This window comes from Epinephelus moara, chromosome 9, assembly GCF_006386435.1.
Source record: "Epinephelus moara isolate mb chromosome 9, YSFRI_EMoa_1.0, whole genome shotgun sequence".
Lineage (NCBI taxonomy): Eukaryota > Metazoa > Chordata > Actinopteri > Perciformes > Serranidae > Epinephelus > Epinephelus moara.
The window spans coordinates 7,621,497-7,644,731 of record NC_065514.1 but is presented as its reverse complement, the minus strand read 5'-3'; the positions used below and the strand labels follow the sequence as shown (position 1 = coordinate 7,644,731).

Below are 23,235 nucleotides of genomic sequence, written 5' to 3'. Positions count from 1 at the left end.
TCCCCTGCCGCCTGCTGTCCTCTCCACTTGTCCTTCTCAGAGTGCTGTAAAACCAACCATGGGTGATTTCGTCTCAGGAGGACAGGATGAGAAGGAGAGTTGGTTGCATGGATTTGTGCATAAGCACGTGCACATGCAGGGACTCTCTCACACTCACATAAACCCCCAGGCTCAATAAAAAGCTAGAGGGACATGAGGTTGGCTCCATTCACATAAACTCTGATGCACTTAGTCAAATGATGGGAAAACAAAACCAGAATCTGGCTTGTGCGTGACTTGTTTTGCCAAAAACAATAGAGATAAGGATACACACACGCATACACACACATGTGGAAATAGCATCTACACACAAACAGACTTCCTCTGCCTTAAAGGTACCCTGTGGAGTCTTTTACCACTTGTGATGGAGCAAAGGTTTCACAAACTTGTACCTGTTTTGTGTCTGCTTGTGCACTTATCCATTGATAGCACCAGTGTTATCATATTTTTCAGTTGATGGCATTGGCACATTATTGGGCCCACACTCTTTTTATTAGGGTCTGGGCAGCTAAGCTACCAGGACACTATTGTAATCCTAGGTATTCTTCTTCTTAGATGCCTAACAAACTGTCATCAGGTACCTTAAACACAGTAGGTTGGATGAGGACTATTTCATTAATTATGCAAGCACATCCAATAGGACAAAGGAAAACATACTTGCTAGAGCTAGAATGATGAATTGGCCTTTCCAGTACACTGGGCATCACCTTATTGCAGATACTGTGTGTTGATCTGTTGCAAAAAACTGTGACACAAAGGGTCATGGACAGTCTTGGTAGTCTGTTCAGCCACTGGTGCTTCTCTGCCGACAAAAAAAGTTTGAATGACACCAACAGAGATCCTCTTCATCACTCCTCAATGAGTCAACTGCACCGTCAAATTAACCATGACCCTTGTTCAGTGTGTGTGTCTGTGTGTCAGGTGTTGGCTCACGCAGGGGTCTTCTGTGAATGATCTGATTATCTTAAAGCCCATGGTGTTGTGTGCGTTCCCATCGTCAGACAGTGTGGAGCGCCAAGACATACCATCGCCCAAACACATGCACGCAGATGCCATATCAATGACCTACATTTGTTTCAGGCTCGCAATGTATAACCAATCAATGTTCGACCCGGGAACTCACTGATTGTCTTCCAAGCCACTGTCAGCATGGAGACATGACTGGCTCGCGATGTCACCTGTTTTCTGTGTGTGTGCTAAATGCAAGAAATTGCTGTTCATAGCTAATCGCTCACAATAGCAGCATCTGTTCTTTTGCATCCTGTTTCCGCAGTTGTTAATTTCTGGCTTTGCTCGAACAGCTCAAGCATCTACAGCATCATTAAATGCCTCCAGGGGCTCGAGTAAGCCTGGATTTGTAAGCTGCCTGCATTTAATATTAAAACATAGCAAATATAATCATGTATTATTGAGATAAATTCTGCCTTAAGGGGGGAAAAAACGTAAATCATGTGACTCTATCAATCAGAAACAGCTCCGAAAAGGAATTTGTTCTGGGACAGAATAATAGAGGCGATTCTAATTACAGAACATCTGCGTCCATTGCCTGAGGTAACACCAAAAAGCTAACAGGAGAAAAAAACGCAACCATACGCAGACAATTTCAAAGCGAGCTGCAGGATCGGAACAGACTGGTATTATTTTAGAAAGTCAAGGACCAAAGCGCCGCTTTAAATCACACGCAGTTTTCGTCAATTGGATTCAGAATCTGGTTGCGAGAGGCATGGCTGTGGTTAACAATCTGGATGTGATCTAAACCACAACAGAACATGACAGCGCCAGTGTGCATTGTTTCCCCTGTCCTGTTTTGTCCTTTTAAATTAAAAAACAGAGACGTGAGGTGGAAGTGAGTGAGTCACTGCTGGTGACCAGCAACTCAGATGCACATTTATCACAGTGTGTTTGTGCATGCAGAGCAGAAAACCTTCATTATTGCCTTTTTCAAAGAGCTCACTGTACTTCCAGTCAGAAGCGTTTCCCTCGAGCCATTAGATCACTGTGACACCACTGCCAGACTCCATCGCTGTGTACACCACAAGCCTCTTTATCAATAATTGTAAACACTCAGCTGCTGAATGTGAACTTTTATCTAATCTCCAATGTGTGTGTGTGCGTGGAAGTAAGTGATGTGGGAAAGAGGAAAGAGGGAAAAGAAATCCCTCTGTGCACAAACGGGAAGCCACCGGGCCATTTCAGAAATATACATAATGGTTTCTGTCCGCTGACTTACTTCAGTGGCATCATGGTCACGACCGCAGATGATGGCTGGGTTCGGAAAATGAGGGAGATGAACAGAAATTGAGACAGAGACATGCAGTGAGAGGAAGAAGACAGGTTGAAGAGAGAAAATCAAGAAAAGAGAGAACTGTGCGGAGAAAATCTGAAAGACTGAGAGTAGCTGACAAGACACCAAGAGAAGAAAGAACTGAAGTAGGATATTAAAAAAGATGGGAAAAGACAGAGAGAAGGAGAGGGACAGGAAACGAGCAAGAGACAGAGATGCAGCGAGAGATAGATGGGAAGAAAGGCAGTGAGACACACAGAAGAATGAGAGCGGTAATTTAATATCGAGTGTTCATTCATTTTTAAGGTCCTGGGAGAATTGCACATCAGCAGAAACCAAAGCCGGCATGAAGACACGTGAGGAATAATAGGAAGGCATGAAAATCCCTGATAGCAGAATTTGAAGCTGTGTAATGAGATAAGTATGTTGCTACATGTGGAAAGCATCAGCACCATGTAGTGGAACTTAGATGACACAGCACAGCATAGACTTACATAGACTTAAAGAGCCGCACAGGAGATTTGCAATCATATTTTTCACTTGATATATCAAAAATATTGACATTACAGCTGACAGTTTTCTTTAGAATTTTGAACTACTATGATTTTACCTGATTTCAGTACACCATAGTAACAACACTGCAGATTAGATTTGTGCATGTGTGAGAGAGAGAAATGTATGCTAGCATTGCTCGCCATAAAAAATAAAAATAAAAGGCACTGGTCATTTTTGTCATTGTCACGGCAAAAGTTGCATCGGTCAGAAAACCCTCCAGGGGGCGTCGACATACAACGCTTTGTTCTCTAATTGTAGGATTTGTTGGTACGTCTACATGGTGGACTCGACCAGTCGTAGCTTGGCGTCTTTATTTGTTTAATTGTGTGATGTACATCCTAGGTGATCAAGAGGACGGTGCTAGTCGTGATAGTCACTATGGCCTTGTTTACACGGATACCGATACAAATAAAAACACATTTTTATTTATCCTGTATAAAAAAAAAAATCCGGCTTTACACGATCAGTTGTGAAAAAGATATCCCTGTTTCCACAAAAACAGCATGCTGCAGTTAGCATGCCAGGCCAGTAAGTGGCGATACGCCATATGTCAAACACCACAGTAGAACGTTCTGCGCATGCACAGTGATTTGGTTTCCACTTGGCGCTAGTGATAAAAACAATGATAAACTACATTTTAACCTTATGTAGCATAGTTAGCTGCTATACGCTTACTAATATTGGGCACAGCAGACGTCTTTGTGCGCTGATGTAGCGGTGATGTTGATGCAGCAGTGCTGAGTTCATTTGTAAGCTCGTAAGTGGTCCCAAAAGTGCTAACAAAACGTAAACAATATCCGCCATTGTTGTTGTGGTTCCCAGGCACCTAATGGGCATGCGCAAACTGGGTTGCAACATCATTGTTTTCCAAAATCTCAGTCTATCCTGTTTACACGTCTCCATAGAAAACTTTCACTTTGGAAGCCGTTTTTGAAAATCTCCGTTTTTGTCAAGAAAAACGGCGGTTACGTGTAAATGATAGGTGCAAACTAGAGATGCGCAGATGGCGTTTGAGCGCATCCGAATCCTCGCGCACTCATCAGTCATCCACCCGCCACCCACCCGACGTAATTATCTTCTAAAATTTAGAGACCCGCACCCGCACCCAACCTGCGCCAAACATAAAGTTATTGTATTTACATTTAAATTATGTCCAGCTGTTCGTGCTCATTCGCTTTTCATATAGGCGCATTTTCTTGATTTAAACAACTGAAATATTATAGGCTACTTTCGAATGTGGTCACATATCTAATGTAAAAATTACTCTAGCCTAATATTGTTCGCTCTGTTGCAATAATAAAAGTCTTTGAAGTAAGTCAAGTCCTCTTGTGCTCTGTTTTACAGAGTGTGCGGTCTACCCACAATCCACCTGAAATGAATTACAATGTTAATTTTTATTGGCCCACCCACCCGCAGATTGCGGATATCCGTGGATGTCACGCCTAAGTCAGGACTTTGTATTTTGTGTATAACAGCCCAGACACACCAAACTGACTTGAGAGAACTAGTGGCAACAAACGCCCTCTGCTGTGTTGCCTGACCTTGCTGAGTCTCGGCCAAAAAAGTTGCACATGAGCACACTGCAAAGACTAAAGCCAACGGTCTACTAGTACGTACATTCTGCACTTGTATAAGAGGACATATTGCTCTACACCAGCAGACGACGGTCATCTGTAACCCTCATTAAGAAAAGGGAAACTGGAACACCATCTTGATGCTAGTTAGCCAGTTAGCACATTAGCACCACAATCCATTGTTGAAAGAACAAAGCATCATTCGCCAATGAACAATTACACAGGTGACATCTGCTAATTAACTCAATGGCTAAAGAAAAAGTTGTTATCTTATGTAACAAGTTTGTTTTGATCTCACTCCCTCTTGACTTAAGCTGTTTGTTTACTCCATGCGCGCTGAGCTGAACTGCCAAACAGGATGATTTCATTCACCGATGGGCTCCACTGCTGCCAACACTGATTCAACATGCTGAATCAGTGGAAAAAAGCCAATGGGGGGGTCAAGGGAGTGGGACACACCACACTGATGAGGTCAGCCAATGCTCACCAATGGCCAAACTTTGCTGACGACCAACCATGGGCTTGGTGTGTCAGAGCCTTAAGTTATCGTCCACTGCGAGAGAAACAGGCAATTGTTGAACATTGAACAATTGTGGTCATGTTTTGTCTGGTCGGAGCAGAGCATGTAGTGTGCAAAATCACCAAAAAAAAAAAAAGATCGTCATACAAGTGCATTACCACTAATGTAACTCTGACACAGCCAAAATGGATGACGTAATGCTCATTAACCTCTCTTGTTTCAAATCTCTGCAAGTTGCTTTCCAAAGCAAAGCATTCCCAGAGTGACTGGAAATGTGAAACTGATGGCTGTAATCAAAGACAATGCCATTTCTGGTAACATGTAAAAGCACCAGCCTGATCTTTTAAGCCATTTACACTCATAGTTATGTAAAATCTGTCGTCCACTACGAGTGACTGAGAGCTATAGAGCAAGCTGCTGCGCACAGTGTGTCATTAATGCTGAAAAACAGCGTCATAAACCTCTTAATGATGCATTTCTCACTGGAAGAAACACAACACATCAGCCATTAGAGTGAAGCCTCGTCCAACAAGCACCAAGTTAGATTAGGAAAGAGATCCATATTTCCTAATCTAAAGGAGGAGGTGGTGCCCACGCCATTGCTCATGATCCTCTAACAATGTTTGTATGAAGCAAGGGGCTTAAACGCTGAAAGTGAAACCCTGTTTCTGGTTAATAATGATTGTGAGGCTAAGCATGCCGGGATGGACGTTTTTTCCGGGTGCTTTCTCAACAACATCCAAATGTTTTCACATCATGTTTGAGCACTCCTCCATCTGCCTTTGTGCCATGTGCAATTATGTAAGTGAGTGTTTGCGTGTGTTTGTGTCTGCACATGTGAGTGTTTGTCCGTGTCTACCCTTCAGTTTTGCATCTGTGTGTTTGCGGGGGTGAAGTTCATAGCCGTAGTCTGGTCTCCATTATTTCCTTAATTTTGTTCCCATAGAGCTCCTTTCTCTCTCTCTAATGGAAGCCCATTTCCGTCAGGGAAAAGAGGAAAGTTTTGACTGTCTTAGTCAAAATAAGGAAAGCCAAATGGTGTCGGCAAGGTCGGATCGCTGGGTTGCCAATGATGATCCTTCAAATGTCACCATGTGTCACAAAGGACGCTATTGCTAAGCTAACACCCGAACACGTGTCTTGCCTTACTCTATCAAAACCTGCAAAGTGTCAAAATAATCTTCCATGAATTCCCAGATTTTCCAGGCCTGCATCAGAGCCGTGTTTGTTTACCTTCCTCCACTGACTTTCCATTTCTCCACTCTCTTTTCCCTCCATGTGGCATTTCCGAGCAGCGACAGGGCAAAAGGGCCTTTTTGTTTCATTCATAAACAAAAACTCTGCTTTATCCTCCGTGAACCTGGTGCGGCCGTAACGCTGCCTCTTTGTATCCACGGCACACCGCATACATTTGGGTTCAGCAAAGGCGCATTTCTTAGATGACGGGTGTAAAACAAGCAACCGTATACCCCCAGCTTGAGAGAGGAAATGAAAGACTCCAAGGGTGAAACCTCTCAGGTCATAGCTTCACACAAAGACTGTTTTCTTCCTCCTTCTGAGGCAAAATCAGGACAAACATCCTGTACATATGCATATTTCACAATCCATTCAAAACAGAAAGGGATTGACATTAAAGAAGCAGCAGGTTATATGAAACTGGAGGAATGTGGAGGGGTATTTGGTTGTTATTTTGGCCTCACTCGGAGGAGAATATATGTTGCGGTCAGGGTCTATTTCTTCAAAATGAGACAGTGTTACTAAAGGCAGGAAACATTTCTGTGCTGCTTTTTGTGCTGAGTCTTGTTCTTTCTCAGAGTGAGATGTTTCACTCAGTGACAAATAGCTCGGATAGTTTCTCCGCTGGGCTGCGAACTGGGTTTGAGAAATTTATCTAACTCCGGAGAGTCTGCCTGCATAGCTGGGAAGTGAGGTCAAGCCTTCGCTGCAGCTGCCGCCTGCAAAACACTAACAGATAACAGGCCTGCCTGTCAATATTGCCTCCCTGTATCCCCCCTCACTGTCTCTGCTTGCCTAATTTCTCATCAAGACTTTTTGTTTCACTGTCTCAAGAGTGTAATGTCCCGCAGTTGTCTTGTAGTTGTGACAAACAGCATCTGTTGACTGGAATTACAATGCTCGAACTCGACATTCGTGAGTAATGAGACAGTGATCCCCCCTCGACTGCGCTAACACTCTTCATGTAGTCAGAGAAATGATGATGCACTGTATTCAGCCAAATGGGGTTGGGAGGTTGCGGATATGATGATGGAGTGCTGGAGATCTGATTGCAGAAAGGAGGCAGAGGTCAGTCATTTATGTTACTGTAGATATTTCACCTTAAGGGAGGGATGATGACGGATGTTGATGGTGATTTACAGAGAAACAAGGAATGCAATCCTATCATTCAAACATGGAGTTTTAGTTGTGTAAACATAACCCAACTGTAACTATCATATTTTTGTGGAAAGGACTGACAGATGATGTTTGAGGCACCATATTAGAAAATGCTCATATATGGTGTGTTTTGGAAGGCAGCGACCAGCAGCCTATCTACATCAGTTAGACCTGTCATGTTAGCTACTTTTGTCGGATGATATATTATCCCAGGAATAATTGTAATAAATGATATTATTGTTTTTTTTAGAACATTTTCTGCCACTGAGATAATGATAATATAAAAGCATAATAATGCAAGTACACCCTCTCAAAGAGCAATGAGCTTTTGATTTCAGCAGAAATGACAGAAAGATGTGTCTCTGTATAGTTGTTCTCTGTTCATCTGGCTTTGGTGCAGTGGGGAAAACATTGCTATTTACTTTGGCATCATGTTCGCAAAAATATTGGTGACATTCTTATGTAAAGAACCATGCATGCAAACACAAGGGCCACATCGTATGATATATGGACAGGACCTTGATCAGTTTTGCTGACCTTGATAAGTCATTGGACGTTAGACGTTGATCTTTGGTGAATTTAGGTTGTGATGTCAGGTGACCAAAATTCAGTGTTAGGACAACGTCTAATGCCAATGTCAGTTTGACGAAGAATACTGACAACAGATGATGATGGTAATGATATTTGGTTGGTTTTAATTTATGTTGTTAAGCAACCAAAATTGAACATCCTCCAAACGTCCCATGCCAGCATCATCTTTATGTAGAATAACTATGGCTGCCCTCAACTAAGAATTTTCTTAGTCAACCAATTGTCGTCATTTAGGGCCATCAGTCGACTAGTCTCCCGCATGTTTACGATATTGATTCAGTTATTAAATTATATATAATGGTTTGAGTTGAAGGTGTGAGAAAGAATAGTATCAGTAACATTGTTAACACTGTGCTACATTACAGAGAAATACAAACCGTACTAATGAACCTTCATTAATATAGGCCTATATTTTATCTACAAGTACACGTCACACACTGAGCGAGCCGCCTGTTAATGACGCTGTGGGCTAATGGGCATGTAGCTACTTCCATGTTTCAGATGATACGTCAGGTTTGTAGTCGACCAATGAAGATGAGTTTACATATCACCTTGGGTTGGTCCTTCACCTTCTCAAAATGATCCCACACTTTGGATTTCCTGCCCGACATGTTATTAACTAGCCTGTGGAATAACCGCAGGTACCAGCCCTGGAAATTAATCTGACTCCTGTCTGACTGCTGAGCGTGGCCACTTCCTGTGTCTGTCCTTTCAAATTGAATCCCCACATGGTCCAGTCATATAGGTTTTGATTGAATTTGATGAGGTACAGCTCCTAATAGAGTTTCACGTTTGCTTGGGGTTTTTTTTCCTGCGACTAAGTGACCCATGAAATCTTGCCGACCCTTCTAGTCGACTAACATTTGGTTGACTAATAGGGGGCAGCCCTAAGCATAACAACGTTTAATTGTAAGTTATGGAGAGCAACACCTGACCCCTACAAAATGTCACAATGTTAACATCCACGCAAAGGGGACTTTTTTTGTGTGAAAACTAATTAATGCGTATGTCTTTTCCTCACATCAGATAATAAAATATTATTAATAATAATAATAATAATAATAATAAATAAGTCCAGTAGTTTATTATCATTGCACTTGCACAACCTTTCCAGCACCTTTTAGTTTTCAAATATTATTTTTCTATGTTCTTGGTGTTAGCGTGTTTACCGATTTCAAAAATGGGTGTGCTGTGGCACAAAATCATTGTGATAAATAAGATTATACTGCGTGGTTAAAGTAAGTGGGAGAAATTGATTTCATATTTACACAGTTATTTATTTATTTGCAATCACTTTAAATTATTAATTTCACAGTGGTTATCAATGTGGCCTTTTACGGTAATTTTCCCTTTTGGCATCCCATAAGTGGTTACCTAATGCACCCACAATAACAAACTACATTAAAAACACTGTGCAACGAAATTACTTTGTACTCAAAGTGTCAGTAATAAGCTTTAGATGTGGTTATGGAGTGTTTTTGTTCTGTAGACTGATGGTGTGGTTGTTAAGTGATGCTGATGTGGCTGCAGAGTGATTTTTTCTTTATTCAAAACAAACCAAAAACAACAAACTCTGGCTCCCAGATGGAGTGGCTTCACCCACACTGTATATATTACCTCATCCGATCAGTGGTTGTGCTGATGGATACATTTTCATGGCCAAAATTTAAGTTTCTGCTTCTTTATTTAATTTGATTTATTTATTTGTTGTTGTGGTTCAAATCCAGGACGTCACATTAGCATAATATTAATTTAGAGTGAAAGTGGAGGTGGCAGGATGCCTCCCATGTGCAGCATTTGGGGCATAATTTTTTAAGATGACACTAAGAAGACGTGGAGCCATTTTGCTCAAGTCATAGTGAATCATTGTTTCTCAAGTGTGAGTCAGTCTGAGACCAAAGGAAGTCATTAGTGTTCAAATGTATCATTTCCATTTGAAAGTCATTAAAAACTGCAGGAACCCAGGACGTCTGAGACTCAGATCAAATTCACCAAAATACAAAACAAAATTAACTGTTTTAAAGTTCTTAATCACATTGTTGTGGTATTAACTTCACATTCAGCACAAGTGTTTTGTCAGACTCATAAAAGGCAGGATAACCACAAATTAGAATAGGTAGGACGCTTAATCACTCATCAGTAACAGTGACTCATGTCAAGCCAAACAAAGAAAAACCTCACCAAAGCCAGAGACTGTTTTTTGCTTCTTTTATTTATGTGTCTCTCAAAGTCTATTATACGATTCAAGTACAGATGTATTACAAATTTGTTTGGAATCACTGAGGCCTTCGAAAACTCCAGTTACAAAATGCATTTATAAGAATTCTGAGATAATTCAACTAGCGAGTGAAGTTTGTGTGCATCTTGATAAAACTGAAAGAAACTATGGGCCCAGAACTGCCTCATTAGTATAAAGAATTATGAAATAACGCAGGTTAAAATTGATAAAGTGCAAAATATATTTACTCAACCAAACTTTTACTCAGCTTTTCAAACCATATCACCAACTTCTACAACTTTTTGGTGGCCAAGGATCAACAACTGTATATAGTTCACAGGGCAGCCTTATCCATGATCAGTTGTTCGATATATTTAAATCTGTGAATATATGTATTTTAAGAAACAAAAGCATTCACTAAGGTGTCTTTTTTATACTCCAGAGAAACATTTTTTTTATGCTCCCTGCACGAATTTAAACATCTTAATGCCTCTGCGCTGGTGATAGCCATGTCCTTACATCCGATCCTGTACACCTGTCCGTCCCATTCTCGTAAATGCAATATGTCAAGAACGCATTGAGGATATTTCTTCCACTTTGGCACAAACCTCCACTTGGACGTAATGATAAACTAATTAGGTTTTGTTGTTCGTAGGTGAAAGGTCAAGGTCACCGTGGTTTCCTCTGTCTCATTCTTGTGATTACGATCTCAAGATCACCTTGAAGGACTTTTTTTTTCCCTTGTTTTTTTTTTTTTTTTTCAAAATTGGCACCAACGCTTACTTGGACCCAATGATGAAGTGATTAGATTTCAGTGGTCAAAGGTTAAGGTCACTGTGACCTTGTCTGTCTCAAAGGTCAAGATCACTGTGACCCTGGCTTTCTCATTCATTTGAACGTGATATCTCTTGTGTGAATTTCTTCAAATTTGACACAAACATCCACTTGAACTCAACAATGAACTGATTTTTATGGTCAAAGGTCAAGGTCACTGTGACCTCACAAACAAGCTTTTAGCCCTAATTCAAAAATGCATTCACTAATTGTGACAAAATTTCATACAAATGTCTAATAAGATAAAATTATGAAGTGATGGCATTTTATATTTCCAAAAGATCAAAGGTCAACTTCACTGTGACATCATAGTGTTCTACATAAACACTTTTCTGGCCATTACTCAGCATCATAACTCAGGAACAGAAAGGGAGACATTTGGACAGATACTGAATCGGTGACGCTAATCTTGGGTGTCCACCTTCAGACTGTGCTGATTGTATAGATCCTCTGTGCTGCCAGGGGAAGATGTGTGAGAAGCATCTATGTTTCAACAGACATGGATGTGAACTGTAAGTGCAACTGGACTGGTGCATGAACTTGGGAGGCAGTAATTCTCATTTACTCTGCTTCTTGTCTCCTCAGGTGCGTTCATTGTCTGCTGGACCCCCGGCCTGGTCATCCTCCTCCTCGACGTCTTCTGTGCCAGCTGCAATGTCCTCACCTACGAAAAGTTCTTCCTGCTCCTCGCTGAGTTCAACTCGGCCATGAACCCCATCATCTACTCCTACCGCGACAAGGAGATGAGCGCCACCTTCAGGCAGATCCTGTGCTGTCAGCGGCAGGAGAACGTCAACGGGACGACGGCAGAGGGGTCTGACCGGTCTGCGTCGTCCATCAACCACACAGTGCTGAGTGGCGGTATGCACCACCACCACAACGAACACTCGGTGGTATAGAACAGGGCTGGAGATCATGGAAACTAATCCAACTGCTTGAGGGGGTTAATCTGTTTTGGAGACTGAAAGAAGGTAAACGGCAGCACGGGAAGGTCGAGAAAGACTGCGAACATGATGCGAACTTGAGACAGTCACGTGATAAATTGGAGAGTGAAGATTAGGTAGATGGGGTGGAGCTGATGAGGCGCTGAATGAGATCACAATGAAGAAGAGAAAGGCAACTATGAAGAAAGATGACAAGAGACTTTACCGCTGTGGGAGTCTGATCTTCAAGGACTCTGATAGGCTGTTAGTGTTTTTGTTTAGTTGTTTATTATTTTCTATTTGTGTTGTTATGGACAACGCTGATATGAACTATTTAAAAGTAATCTGTGAAATGAAGGTAATGCCAGTACTCCAGTCTACTCTAACTCTGTATCCTGTAGTCGTGGGTTTCAGACTTTTCCCCCTTGACCCCCATACTTTAGAAAGGTCTCATTACATCATACGCTTAATGCATACAGATATGACATCAGAGTTTCCTTCACATCCATTTGAGGACCCATTTTGGGTCTGAATCCAAATTTAAAACACATTTTTTTCATTATTGTTTGGGAGTAAAGACAGTAATTCAAATGCAGTTTTGTGCTCATAACATGTAACTGAATGTTATTTCCAGCAGCCTTTCCTAATAGCATTTGCATCTATTTCCAGGGTTTAGCGACTTACCAAAAAACATTGTTGTACCCATTATATTTAAGTTACCAGAGCCACTATACATTTCACATTCATCTTTTAACGACACGTGACCTGACAGCCTTAATCCTCTTGGGACTCATTATTCTACTTATCTTATTCTCGTAGTTAAAAGCGTTCATAAATCTACTTCCTTCTTTTCATCCAACCCAAATACATTAAGGGTCCAAGATCAGTTGTTTATTCCCTCTAAGGAATTAGAGACGAGTTGTTCCAGGGATCTTACCAAAAACGGGAGGAGGATGTTTTGTGGTTTTGGAGCAGGCTCTGTGCCACAGTGTTATGTGGAAACAAGGTGAAGGTCGTTTCTGGTGAGCGTTCACAGACTTCAGATCATGACATGAAATGTGCTGAGCTGTCGGACTCTCGTGGTTTTATCAAGTGGCTCTTGAGTCCGTGAGGCTGACTGAGGAAGAGCAGGAGGGGGGGTGAGTGAATGTGAAAGTATAATCAGTGTTGATGTGAATTTGAGAGAGGTGACGAGGTGGGTCATTCCGTCTTTTCAGTATGAACATGAAGGTTTAATGTAATTCACAAATTCAGTTGGGGCTGCAAACACTGACCTTCAAATTTCCTTGCAGTCTGTCGAATAGTTATATTTCAGTCGGGACCAAAGAGGTGGACTGATCCACAGACTAGTAACATTGCCAATACAAATCCAGTTTGTTATTGGTCAGCAGTGAAAAATTGTGTCAGAGTTCAGAGTTTGCTTGGATTTACTTGGTCTACACAAGTGTTCCAATATTTTTGTCCAAAATGTGACTTTGGCCCTGCCTACTAAATTTAACCCATAAGCTGCACTTCCAGCTGGTGTGGCTGTTAGCAGGCCATTAAACGGTCATAATCAGGGGTTATAAGCATCACAGATATGAGTTAAAAGGGGCCTCCCACGCCTACTATCAATTCAGGAGGCCATTACGTTTATTGTCAGGTGATGACCTCTTGGCGGCTGTAATAATTATGATGAGGAAGTCAGGTGACGTAGCGTAAAGACCGAGAAAGTTGGCGTCTGGCAAGAAGGAGTCCAAACTTAGTCCAACCGGACTTATTTACCAGAGATGGTTGTGTTCCTAAAGCTAATCACATTCTTGTTGCGAGTACACCTAATAAAAGTTTAAGCAAAACCTAATGAAACTCCATTTGTTTCATAACGTTGGATATTAATGGGCTAAAAACAGCCTTTGAACCCAACAGTAGGTGTGGCAGGCCCGTTCTAACACACATCCATGAGGTTACAGACAATAGATAACGGCCATTTAATGGACTGATAACATCTGAATTGGCTGCCATTTCAAATTAGCTTTGAATATTGTAATGATATGGTCTTAAAACCCAACAACCTTAAAGTCCAGTGTGCATCTTTTATGGCTGTATTTAAGAAAAATTACCATTTTAGAACATGCTCATTGACCTTCTTGGATATGCTCATAAAGTTTACTCCTACAGCACCTCAGTCTGACAGGTCTGCTTGGCGTCACAAACACTCTAAGAGGAGTAGAAAATATCCTTCATATTTACCAGAAATTGAATGTTATGTCCACAGTAACAGTATTATTGGTGATATGAAGTAAAACCGGAGTCCAGTGAAAATCTATGACGTTTTCGTAAGTCATAATATGAGATGGTTGGGGTTATGATTATTTTGTAACCAGTCTTTATTTGCAAATGCTGCAAAACTTCGGACACGTCATAGCTTTAAAGCTTCCCAGCTGATTAAGTTGGCACATATTACAGATTGGACTCATGTCCTGGTCTCATGTGAAACTTGGTGACAGGCATATCATGGGGTTTCTGATGTCGATGAACATTAAGGATTTTTGGAAGGCCATTCTTTTTGAAGGGGAACTGACAACAATGACGTACCACAGTTTACTCTTCAGGGGAGACACTACAGGTGAAAACTTCAAAAGCAGTAAGAAAAACAGACACACAGCTCACCTTGACGTCTTAGCTTGTCCCTTGTGGTACAAACAGGTAAATGTTCGCCACAACATGAAAACGCCCACCTGTACGATTGTAAGATTTCTTAAAGAAATACGCAATCCAAAAATCCTGGCACCAGATTTCCACATTCGGTGACTACTCTGAGAACAGTTAAATGCAAATCTGGACAACCGGACACCTGAGGAGCTCTAATGATCTTCACGGCGAAGAAAGTGAGAATGACAGACGGGATGCTGCAGGCATTTATAAAGGGGGACAGGCTGGCCCGTGCAACTCACGTGGAGCTTCCATAATCTGTCATGCCTGAAGGCACCTCCCATAGTGAGATACCTCACTCGGTTATCAGAGAACCGGGGTTATCTTGGTAACCCAAAGTTTTACCCTATTCATCTGTAGTGTCTTACTTTTGGTCTAAAAATGTAGGCTATGGAATTTTACAATACATATCTTTAAACCTTATAACATACAAGCCAAAAATCTCCACTTAAATAGCACTTACATAGACCAAACTATCCAGATTTAATCTTGTACTCTGAAGCTTTTTACAGAGGGGTCTGTTCACAAAATTAAACAAGGATTTTAAACCATGTTTAGATTTCTGTTCTGGAAATGTATGCAGATATGCACATATTTAATTTGATAATGAATCTTTTGCATATTTATATAACATCTCACAGAACGTGTAGTATGTGGAATATTAGTTTTAATGTTATTAATCTCCTGGGGAAGTTTCATTTTGATATCTATTAGTTAAGACCTGTAATGTCTCCCCTTTTGATAATACTACAAAGTCAAACAGAGTTGAGCCACTGCAGTGTTGAATGGCGATATCTCATTTCCACAAGTGCACTCCCCACCCTCTGCTATTAACTTGAGACTCAACTGAAAGTCAGCCTGGCTCCGATGCCATGACGTACGTCGTTAAAAAGCACCAGCTGAACGTTGTGTCGTGACTTGAATCAAAACACATTTGGGCCAAAATACATAGACAAAGCTCCAAACAGCTGACAGAAACGTGAGAGCTGCGGCCAAAAACACAGTCAAATGTTTTCCAGGAAGCAAGATGTTTGTCAGGGATTTAGGCTGCAGTGAAATGAAGTCAGCTGGTATTTTTGCCTGTCGAAGTTGGCCAAGATGTCGCCCTGTTATGAGGCAGTGTAGGTTTTTTTAATCTCTAGTTTGGATTTTCTTTTCAGCGTACCCTAGCTGTTGAGCGTTCAGAGTGGGTTTCTTATCGTCTTCGTCCCCAGCTACATTTTCCTTATTGTTTTTGGCCTTTAAATCTCCAATCTTCCTCCTAACTTAATTCCTCAAGTTTCGTCTTCGAGTTTATCCACCCTTCACTTCTGTTAACTTCACAACAGGCCTCACAACACTTCCACTGGCCAAACCTTGTCTCTCTACGGCTCTGGACCCAACCCTCCGTACCCGACATTCACTGTAACCATTTCTCTTACACAGTATTGATTCAGGTTATATAGCAAACCAACTAAACTGTCTGTCTCTGTTTGTCTCTGTTTACCAGTGTGTCACTCTTTGTACACCATTGTAAGTATATGTGTACAGTATGTGTGTATATAAAAATATATTATTCAAAGTTAATCACCAAAGGGAAAGTGTTTTTTGTGTTTGTAAATTTAAGTGTGTTATAATCTGTCCAAATGTACTGTAGGATTTTGTTTATTTTGTTTTTATGTCGTGAGCTCTTTTATATTGTGATCCTAATTGATGAGTTTCCTGTAGACACTATTACAGTTATTAACTTGTTTGTGACCCAGAACTAGATATCTATGTGTGCGGTGCCTTCCAGTCCTCGTCCTGTAAAGAGTAAACCTAACACCAGGTTGTAACGCAGTGTTTTACCGCCCTCTCTTGTTGAAAATGTGCCTTGTTGCACCTGTAGCCACACCCAGCAGTGATGTCACAGTGTCTTGGAGTTCACTGTGACATCACTGCGGCAAAGTGAGAAGCTTAACCAATGGAGGCGGGTGAAAACGAGATCATCAGGTGGTGTTTTCCTTCTCTTTAAGTGTGTGTGTGTTGCTAACACCGTCGTTTTATAATTGCCTTAAAGTACAACAAGAATTATTGTCAGTGTTAGAGCGATATTTCATGTTTGCAGAAAGTTTGATGCTTGATTTTTGTTAATAACAACACATCCTCAAAAACTGCTAAATGAAGTCAAACTCATAAATACAGATTGTATATTTTGATTCTGTTTGTAGTATGAGTTTGTAAAAATATAAAACTCTTGTTCCAGCTGAAAATATTTGATCGATGTTTCAGCTTTTTGGGGGCGGGGTCAAAACAAGTTCACCTCATCTGATTTGGGGGCACTAATTGAAATTTAATGTAATCTATTTTTAATTTGTCTTTTTGTTTAACAAAGAGACAAAATTCATTCTTATGGGCAACACACACTGGCAGCATATGAAGCATGCGTCAGTCTGCGATTATTCATGCCAGGATACGCCACTGGCCTTCCTCTCATTTTCAACACATTTCCCATATTAGCACGGCCATTGTACTCTGACTACTACTTCATTTGTCTGTACAACCCCATCGCCACAAAAATGTTGGTATTGTATGTTTCTGCCAAGCGCAAATGCGTTACATTGGCTAACTTGAAACTTTGGTTAGGCTTAGGCACAAAAACCACTTGTGGTGGTTCGGAAAAGATCACGTTTTGGCTTAAATACAGGGTTTGGGGGCTCAATCCCTGCTAAAAACACAGCTATGTCTAGATAAAATACAACTGCTTTTCATGGCAGTATCTATGGTGGAAAAAACGGAACCGGTGGCTAAACAAATACCCAAGTTTGGTGCCGTAAAAGCCACTGGAAACTCAGCATTGACTTGATAAAAGACAACTGGTTTCGTTGGTTTCAAACAGTGGTTTGCCATAGTCAGATACCGAGGCCAAAAGCCACCTTTCGTGGTGGTATGATTCGTCACTGGGCAGTATCAGTTTGTTACGCAGATGGATGGAACTTCTCGTGGTGTTATGATATGCTGCTAGCTGGCCAGATGACACCTGTTGCAGCAGTATAATATGCCACAGGACAGCGGCAGTTTGACACGCTGACGAAATATAAGGACCTGGAAATTCCCAATAGGGAAGGGGTGGGGTGGTAGATGGGTCCAACAAACCCTGGACTTTCACCTGGGAGCCCGGTGTTCGCTTCCTGTATGAATGTAGAGCCAAACCATGATGTATTTCTTTATATCTAACCACGTGCTTTGGTTGATGCCCTGATGTTGTTAGCAGCGTTCCGAAACATCAACAGCAGACGCAGGAGGACACCTAGCGCATAATATGTGGATGTAAAAGTCCAATGACAAAATGGTGATATGTGACGACTTGGGATGAGAACATGTTGGCTTGGCAGGTGTTTCTCGCCAAGGTGTCACCCAGTCTACCATTCCCTTCACCTCCCAATGAAAGTCAGCCATGTACTATGTCACTTCAAAAATATTGATATTTTAAGTATCAAAATTGCAAATGTAGCATGTTTGCTTTTTGCAGAAATGTACAATGCCAACATTTTCTTTCTGCGACTGGTCTGACTGGTGCATCCAGTGTTTGCTATGGCCAGTGTGTGTTGCCTTAAGAAATGTCATTTTAATACCAAAAACCATTCATCCCATGTGTATGCTTACACAGAATGATGACATGTACATTATCAGGAGCAATGACTGATCTTCCAAACTGCAGGTCTGAAACATTTTGTTCTTCCAAAGTCAACCGTTGCTTTAAAGTGTTTTTGAACATTTGTCACCAAGCCTCAGATTTAACAAACCATGTACCAGTAGTTTGTAGAAAGTAAGTGTGACACAGGCGTTGTGATTTCCATACTCTCTATACTGTACGGGCCAATATCAATGAATGTTCACCCTGAGTCATAGTGTTGATATCCAGCAACAATAAAAACATGAGAAAAGTCTGAATTATTGTGTTTTTTATGTGAAATTAGACACAAATATTGTGAAAATGGAGTTTAGAAAGACCCTGATTTTGAATGTTTGTCGAATGTCTTATTTTATTCTACGTTTGGCCTTGCTATCATCGCTCCTGTCTGATATCAAATTGTTTTTTTATTTTTCTGACATCCAAAAAGTAAGTAACAGGCAAACGGGGGAACACACAGGGTCACAGACAGACACAGACTGATAATGTTTGCTTCATGACATACAGGTTTTTATGGGCTAGACCTAATAGTCGTTCGACCTTGAGGCTGTTCACACATGTTAGACAGCCTTGACTGTCAGCGGTGTGTATTCTGTTTTGTTTTGCGTGGCTGTGTGTTTAGAGGTGAGACAGTGCTCAGGGAATCAGCTCCCATGACTTAAATGTGTCTGTCGAGGTGATGTGTTTGGACTTGGCTATGTTAAATTTTTATCAGTCATAGATGAACGATGGTCCGAACACCCCCACAGGCCTCGGAGCTAAGTCATGTTGTATCACCAGACACATTATTATATGAATATCACCTGACAACATTCTGGAGTGAAACAAGGATGGCTTTGGAGTTTGGGAGAATAGACTGGAGCATTATAGTTGGGGGTTATGGTTAGCATGGACAGCAAAAAGCAAAGTGAATATATTCTGAGCTGTGATGAGAAACTCAGTCCTGTTTTTCTGCCTGTGGCCCAAACAGTTTAAAGCTGCAGTGCTGAAATATTTATTGAACAACGGATTAAAATACCGTCTTTCGGCTTATTGCTTTGGTTTTCATGGCCCGCACTTTTATTGTTTTGGTCCACTCTCATGCTCTCCATGCAAGCTGCATCAGGCATTGTTTTGAAGTAAAAAGACCCCAGTAAACTTGCTAAATGCTACCAGCACATGGTGGAGCATTTGGTGCCAGATATTCCTCCTCAGTCGATGAAGACAAGACCAGAGCTGAAAAGGAGAGTGAATATCTGATTTACATGAGAGTCCAAATGAATATCAACGCTGCTCCATGTCTGCTGAATGTATAAATAGGCAACTTTTTGCCATAAGGATCAGAAACAATCAGTTATTACAGCTTTCATACATTGTGTGTGGTCAAAAAAATCTCTGCAAAATTCTATCACAGAGACCGTAGATCCACCGTACAGAAGTGAAGCTAAAATATCACAGATAGGGCCACTGCCATCTTGCTCTGGTGACCCTCTGCTGAGCCAGATGCTGTGTCTCAAATTGCGTACTTCTGTACTTACACTTAATATTTTGAGTGCATAAGTGCGTTCACACTGAGAAGTATGGAAAAATGCAGTGCACTATGAGTACCCGGATGGTGCACTCAACAATCAAGAAGTTGAGTGTGGAACTATGGACACTTCTCGCCCTCAATGGTCGCCATCTTGGCTACGTACTGTAGCGGAAGGGGAGGGACCACTTTTCCAACTGGAAATGGCGACCGTGAACCTTGCTGCATTGTACAAACACGTGTTTTTTGCACTAAGCACCACTATACTGTTGTCGGGTATAAGCCAGCAGTATGTTTATTGGGTTAATTTAGCAGTCTGTAATGATTTGGTACCGCAAATGATAACGCCAATGCTAATGCTAGTTTGCTAACTAGCTAATTTGTGGTCGTCATTTCCGGTGAGTGCACAACGGCCGTATTTGGTTTGAGACCACACTACCCTGTTGAAATTTGCGCACTACGCCAATGAGTACATAGTGCACATAGTATACTACATGGAAGTGTACTGACAGAAGTATGTGATTTGATGCCCATCCAACCAATCGCGAGCGGTACCACTGAATGGGAGCCCACTGATTGGCTCACACAGTGTCAATCATGTTGTAAAATCCTCGTTTTATAGCATTAAATAACTAATGAGGGGGTTAAGGAGGTTATTGTATTGTCAATTGTACATAAGGCTCTTAATTCAAGCATGTTGTATGTTTCTCACTCTGCCCTGATCACGTGTGTATTCCATCTTGAGTAGCGTTAATTTCTGAGGATGTGCAAAACAAACGCTCCAAATGGACGCAGAATATGTGAAGCAGCCATTAAGCGCACAAGAACATGTAATAAGAGCAAGCATATCTGATGCCGTACTGGTAATTAAATCCCTAGACCTAACAATGATTTATTTTACTGATACTTCCTGTGCCGTGACATTTTGTTGTGTAATAACAACTATCTTTGTGCCTGTGGATATTCTCATTTATCCAGGTCATAGTTATCTCTCAAGGCAATTGAACGCAACTGGACTTGGTTTTGTCTTAGAAGACATTTCACCTCTTATCCAAGAGGCTTCATCATTTCATGCTTGTCTGACTCAGCTGGAACTATTCTGACAAAGTGGTGTGGAAGACCCAGGTATTTAACCTCTGAGGAGGTCTTCACAAGGCCACTGATGTCATTGGTGCGTTAGTGCTCCAAGGTGTGTCAACAACTGTCATTGAAACTCCTGCTGCAATGGTGGTCGTTGGAGTCGTTAGAGTCACATGAGGCCATTTGTGAACAACCATTGTTTTTAGAGGTTAAGCTGTTAAATCTCCTGGGCCAGGATGAAAGGACAGCATTATAGGTGGGAGACAGGTGGTGTCGCAGACCTCCTCCTCTATTGAGAGATGGTTTTTCCAATTTCACATAGATGGATTCTTTTTCTCCTCTTTCAAACCATCTGTCTTCCCTGTCCAAAATGTGCAACTATCTTTCTTTTAACACATTTACAGGCATTCAAAGACAAAGTGTTGATCTAATAAAAGGACGAGGAATTAGCCATCTTTATTCTATCTTTATATAGACCAGATGTACAAAGTTACCAAATATATGCTGATGATATGATGATGTTTTTGTGATAAATGTCACCCTTAATTCCTGGTGCTCTTGAATTGCTCTTCACTGTGAAAGTAAAACAAAAAAGAAAACAGATGGACACTTTCAAACTGAATGTTTGGAAGTAATGACTTTACATTGCAGAATATGGACCGTGACCTCAAGCAGACACTGCATGCAGCACTGGGCTATACAAGTGTGGTATGTGTGTTTGTTTAACATTATTGTGAGAGCGGTCAGGGCCACTATGTGTCGTGTGTGACATGAATTAAGCAGCAGTCCTAGCAACGGCGGCCAAATGTTTTTATAGGGAAGAATGTTCTGTGTGTGTGTGTGTGTGTGTGTGTAATGCACGCTCTGCTATGTTTATTGTTCCACAGCTTTGGAGTGCTAGCCTCCAGTTGACTGATATATGTCTCCATACTTCCTGTTGCTCCCTGAATGAGCCAATCAGAGCCCGTGCGGCCACACAGGACGTTCCTCTGTGCCGTCGCTGATTGAGGGGGATGTCACATCTTCGTCACAATGTCAATACAGACACTTTCCGCGGTTCCCAGCATGATTTGCTGACTGACAGATGCGTCCCCTCGGTCAAGTATCCTACTGCGTGTGTGGCAGATAGCTGAGAGCTAATGATTTGAATGGACAGAATCAGCATTCCCGTTGCCAGAAGCATTTATGATGCATGGAAAAGTCAACAAGACTTAAAAGCTGAGCTGCTAACACACCAAAACAGTCGGGAATTGCTGTGTTTCTGTTGAAACTTTCAGAAAATTTCAACGCATGAATCACATCCAGCCTCCTTTTGAAGCATCGTCAAATTTCTTTGCTGCAAAGGTGGACGGAGCCAAAGGAGATTATCATGACAAAACAGGAAGTGATTCTTCATGGCAGTATAAATCTCAAACATTAAGAGCTGCTTGGCTGAAGTTGGCAGGAAGGGTAGAGAGTCCATTCAGATAAACCTCATGTTTGGAAAAGAGACAATCAGCTAAATATACTGTGAATGAGTGTTCCTTCCCAGTATCTGCAGCTGGCTTTGTGATGCATGTTAGCTAAAACCTTTCAGAGATGGAGCAAATGGCAACAGGGAGAAGGAACTGACTGAAACTACAGATAAGAAAGGAAACAGTGGTGATGGAGAGATAAGGAAGAAAAGACAGAGGGAGATGGAACAAAAACAGCAAGGGCAGGAGATGATGAGGAAAGACAGGTTGAATGAGTGAAGACTGAACCACAAAACTGAAAAACTTCCGGTTTGGTCGCTTCAGTCTTTTGTCTTGCACACATCTAACATAACAGATTTGCTGCTTTAATGGACCCACTCATAGAGCGAAGTCTTTGACATGGAAAACTTACTGTTCCAAACCATCTTGACATTACTGAGTGGGCACCAAAGTCATTCATTCATTTTCCGTAGCTGCTTATCCTGTTAGGGGTCGTGCAGGGGCTGGAGCCTGTTCCAGCTGACATTAAGCGAGAGGCGGGGTACACCTTGGACAGGTCGCCAGACTATCACAGGGCCGATTGTAGGAGGAAGCTGGAGTACTCAGAAAAAACCCATGCTGACACAGGGAGAGCATACAAACCCCCCACCCTAGGTTTTAACCAGGAACCCTCTTGCTGTGAGGTGACAATAATCACTGCACCACTGTGCTGCCACCGAAGTCATACACTTTCAAATTTGGCTGCACCTATTGACAGCGCCCCTAAAAAAGAGCAACTACCACAGCAAACAATGCTTGTGCACACCTCACAGCTGTTACATATGTCTGCACATTAATCAGCTCATGAGTGAAGGAGGAAGAAGGAGCTTGTACCCTCAGTTTTCATTCACAAATTGAGGGAACTAATATTCCAATGTTA

At 41.6% G+C, this 23,235-nt stretch overlaps 1 protein-coding gene across 1 annotated transcript in view; it reads left to right on the top strand.

Moving 5' to 3' along the window:
• The window catches only part of lpar1 (lysophosphatidic acid receptor 1), a 58,323-nt gene extending 39,796 nt beyond the window's left edge, over positions 1-18,527 (top strand). Inside the window, exon 3 of the mRNA XM_050053275.1 lies at positions 11,595-18,527. Coding sequence (XP_049909232.1) covers positions 11,595-11,908 — 314 coding nt within the window. The 3' untranslated portion in view covers positions 11,909-18,527. The remainder of the gene's footprint in view (positions 1-11,594) is intronic.
• The last annotated feature ends 4,708 nt before the right edge of the window (positions 18,528-23,235 follow it).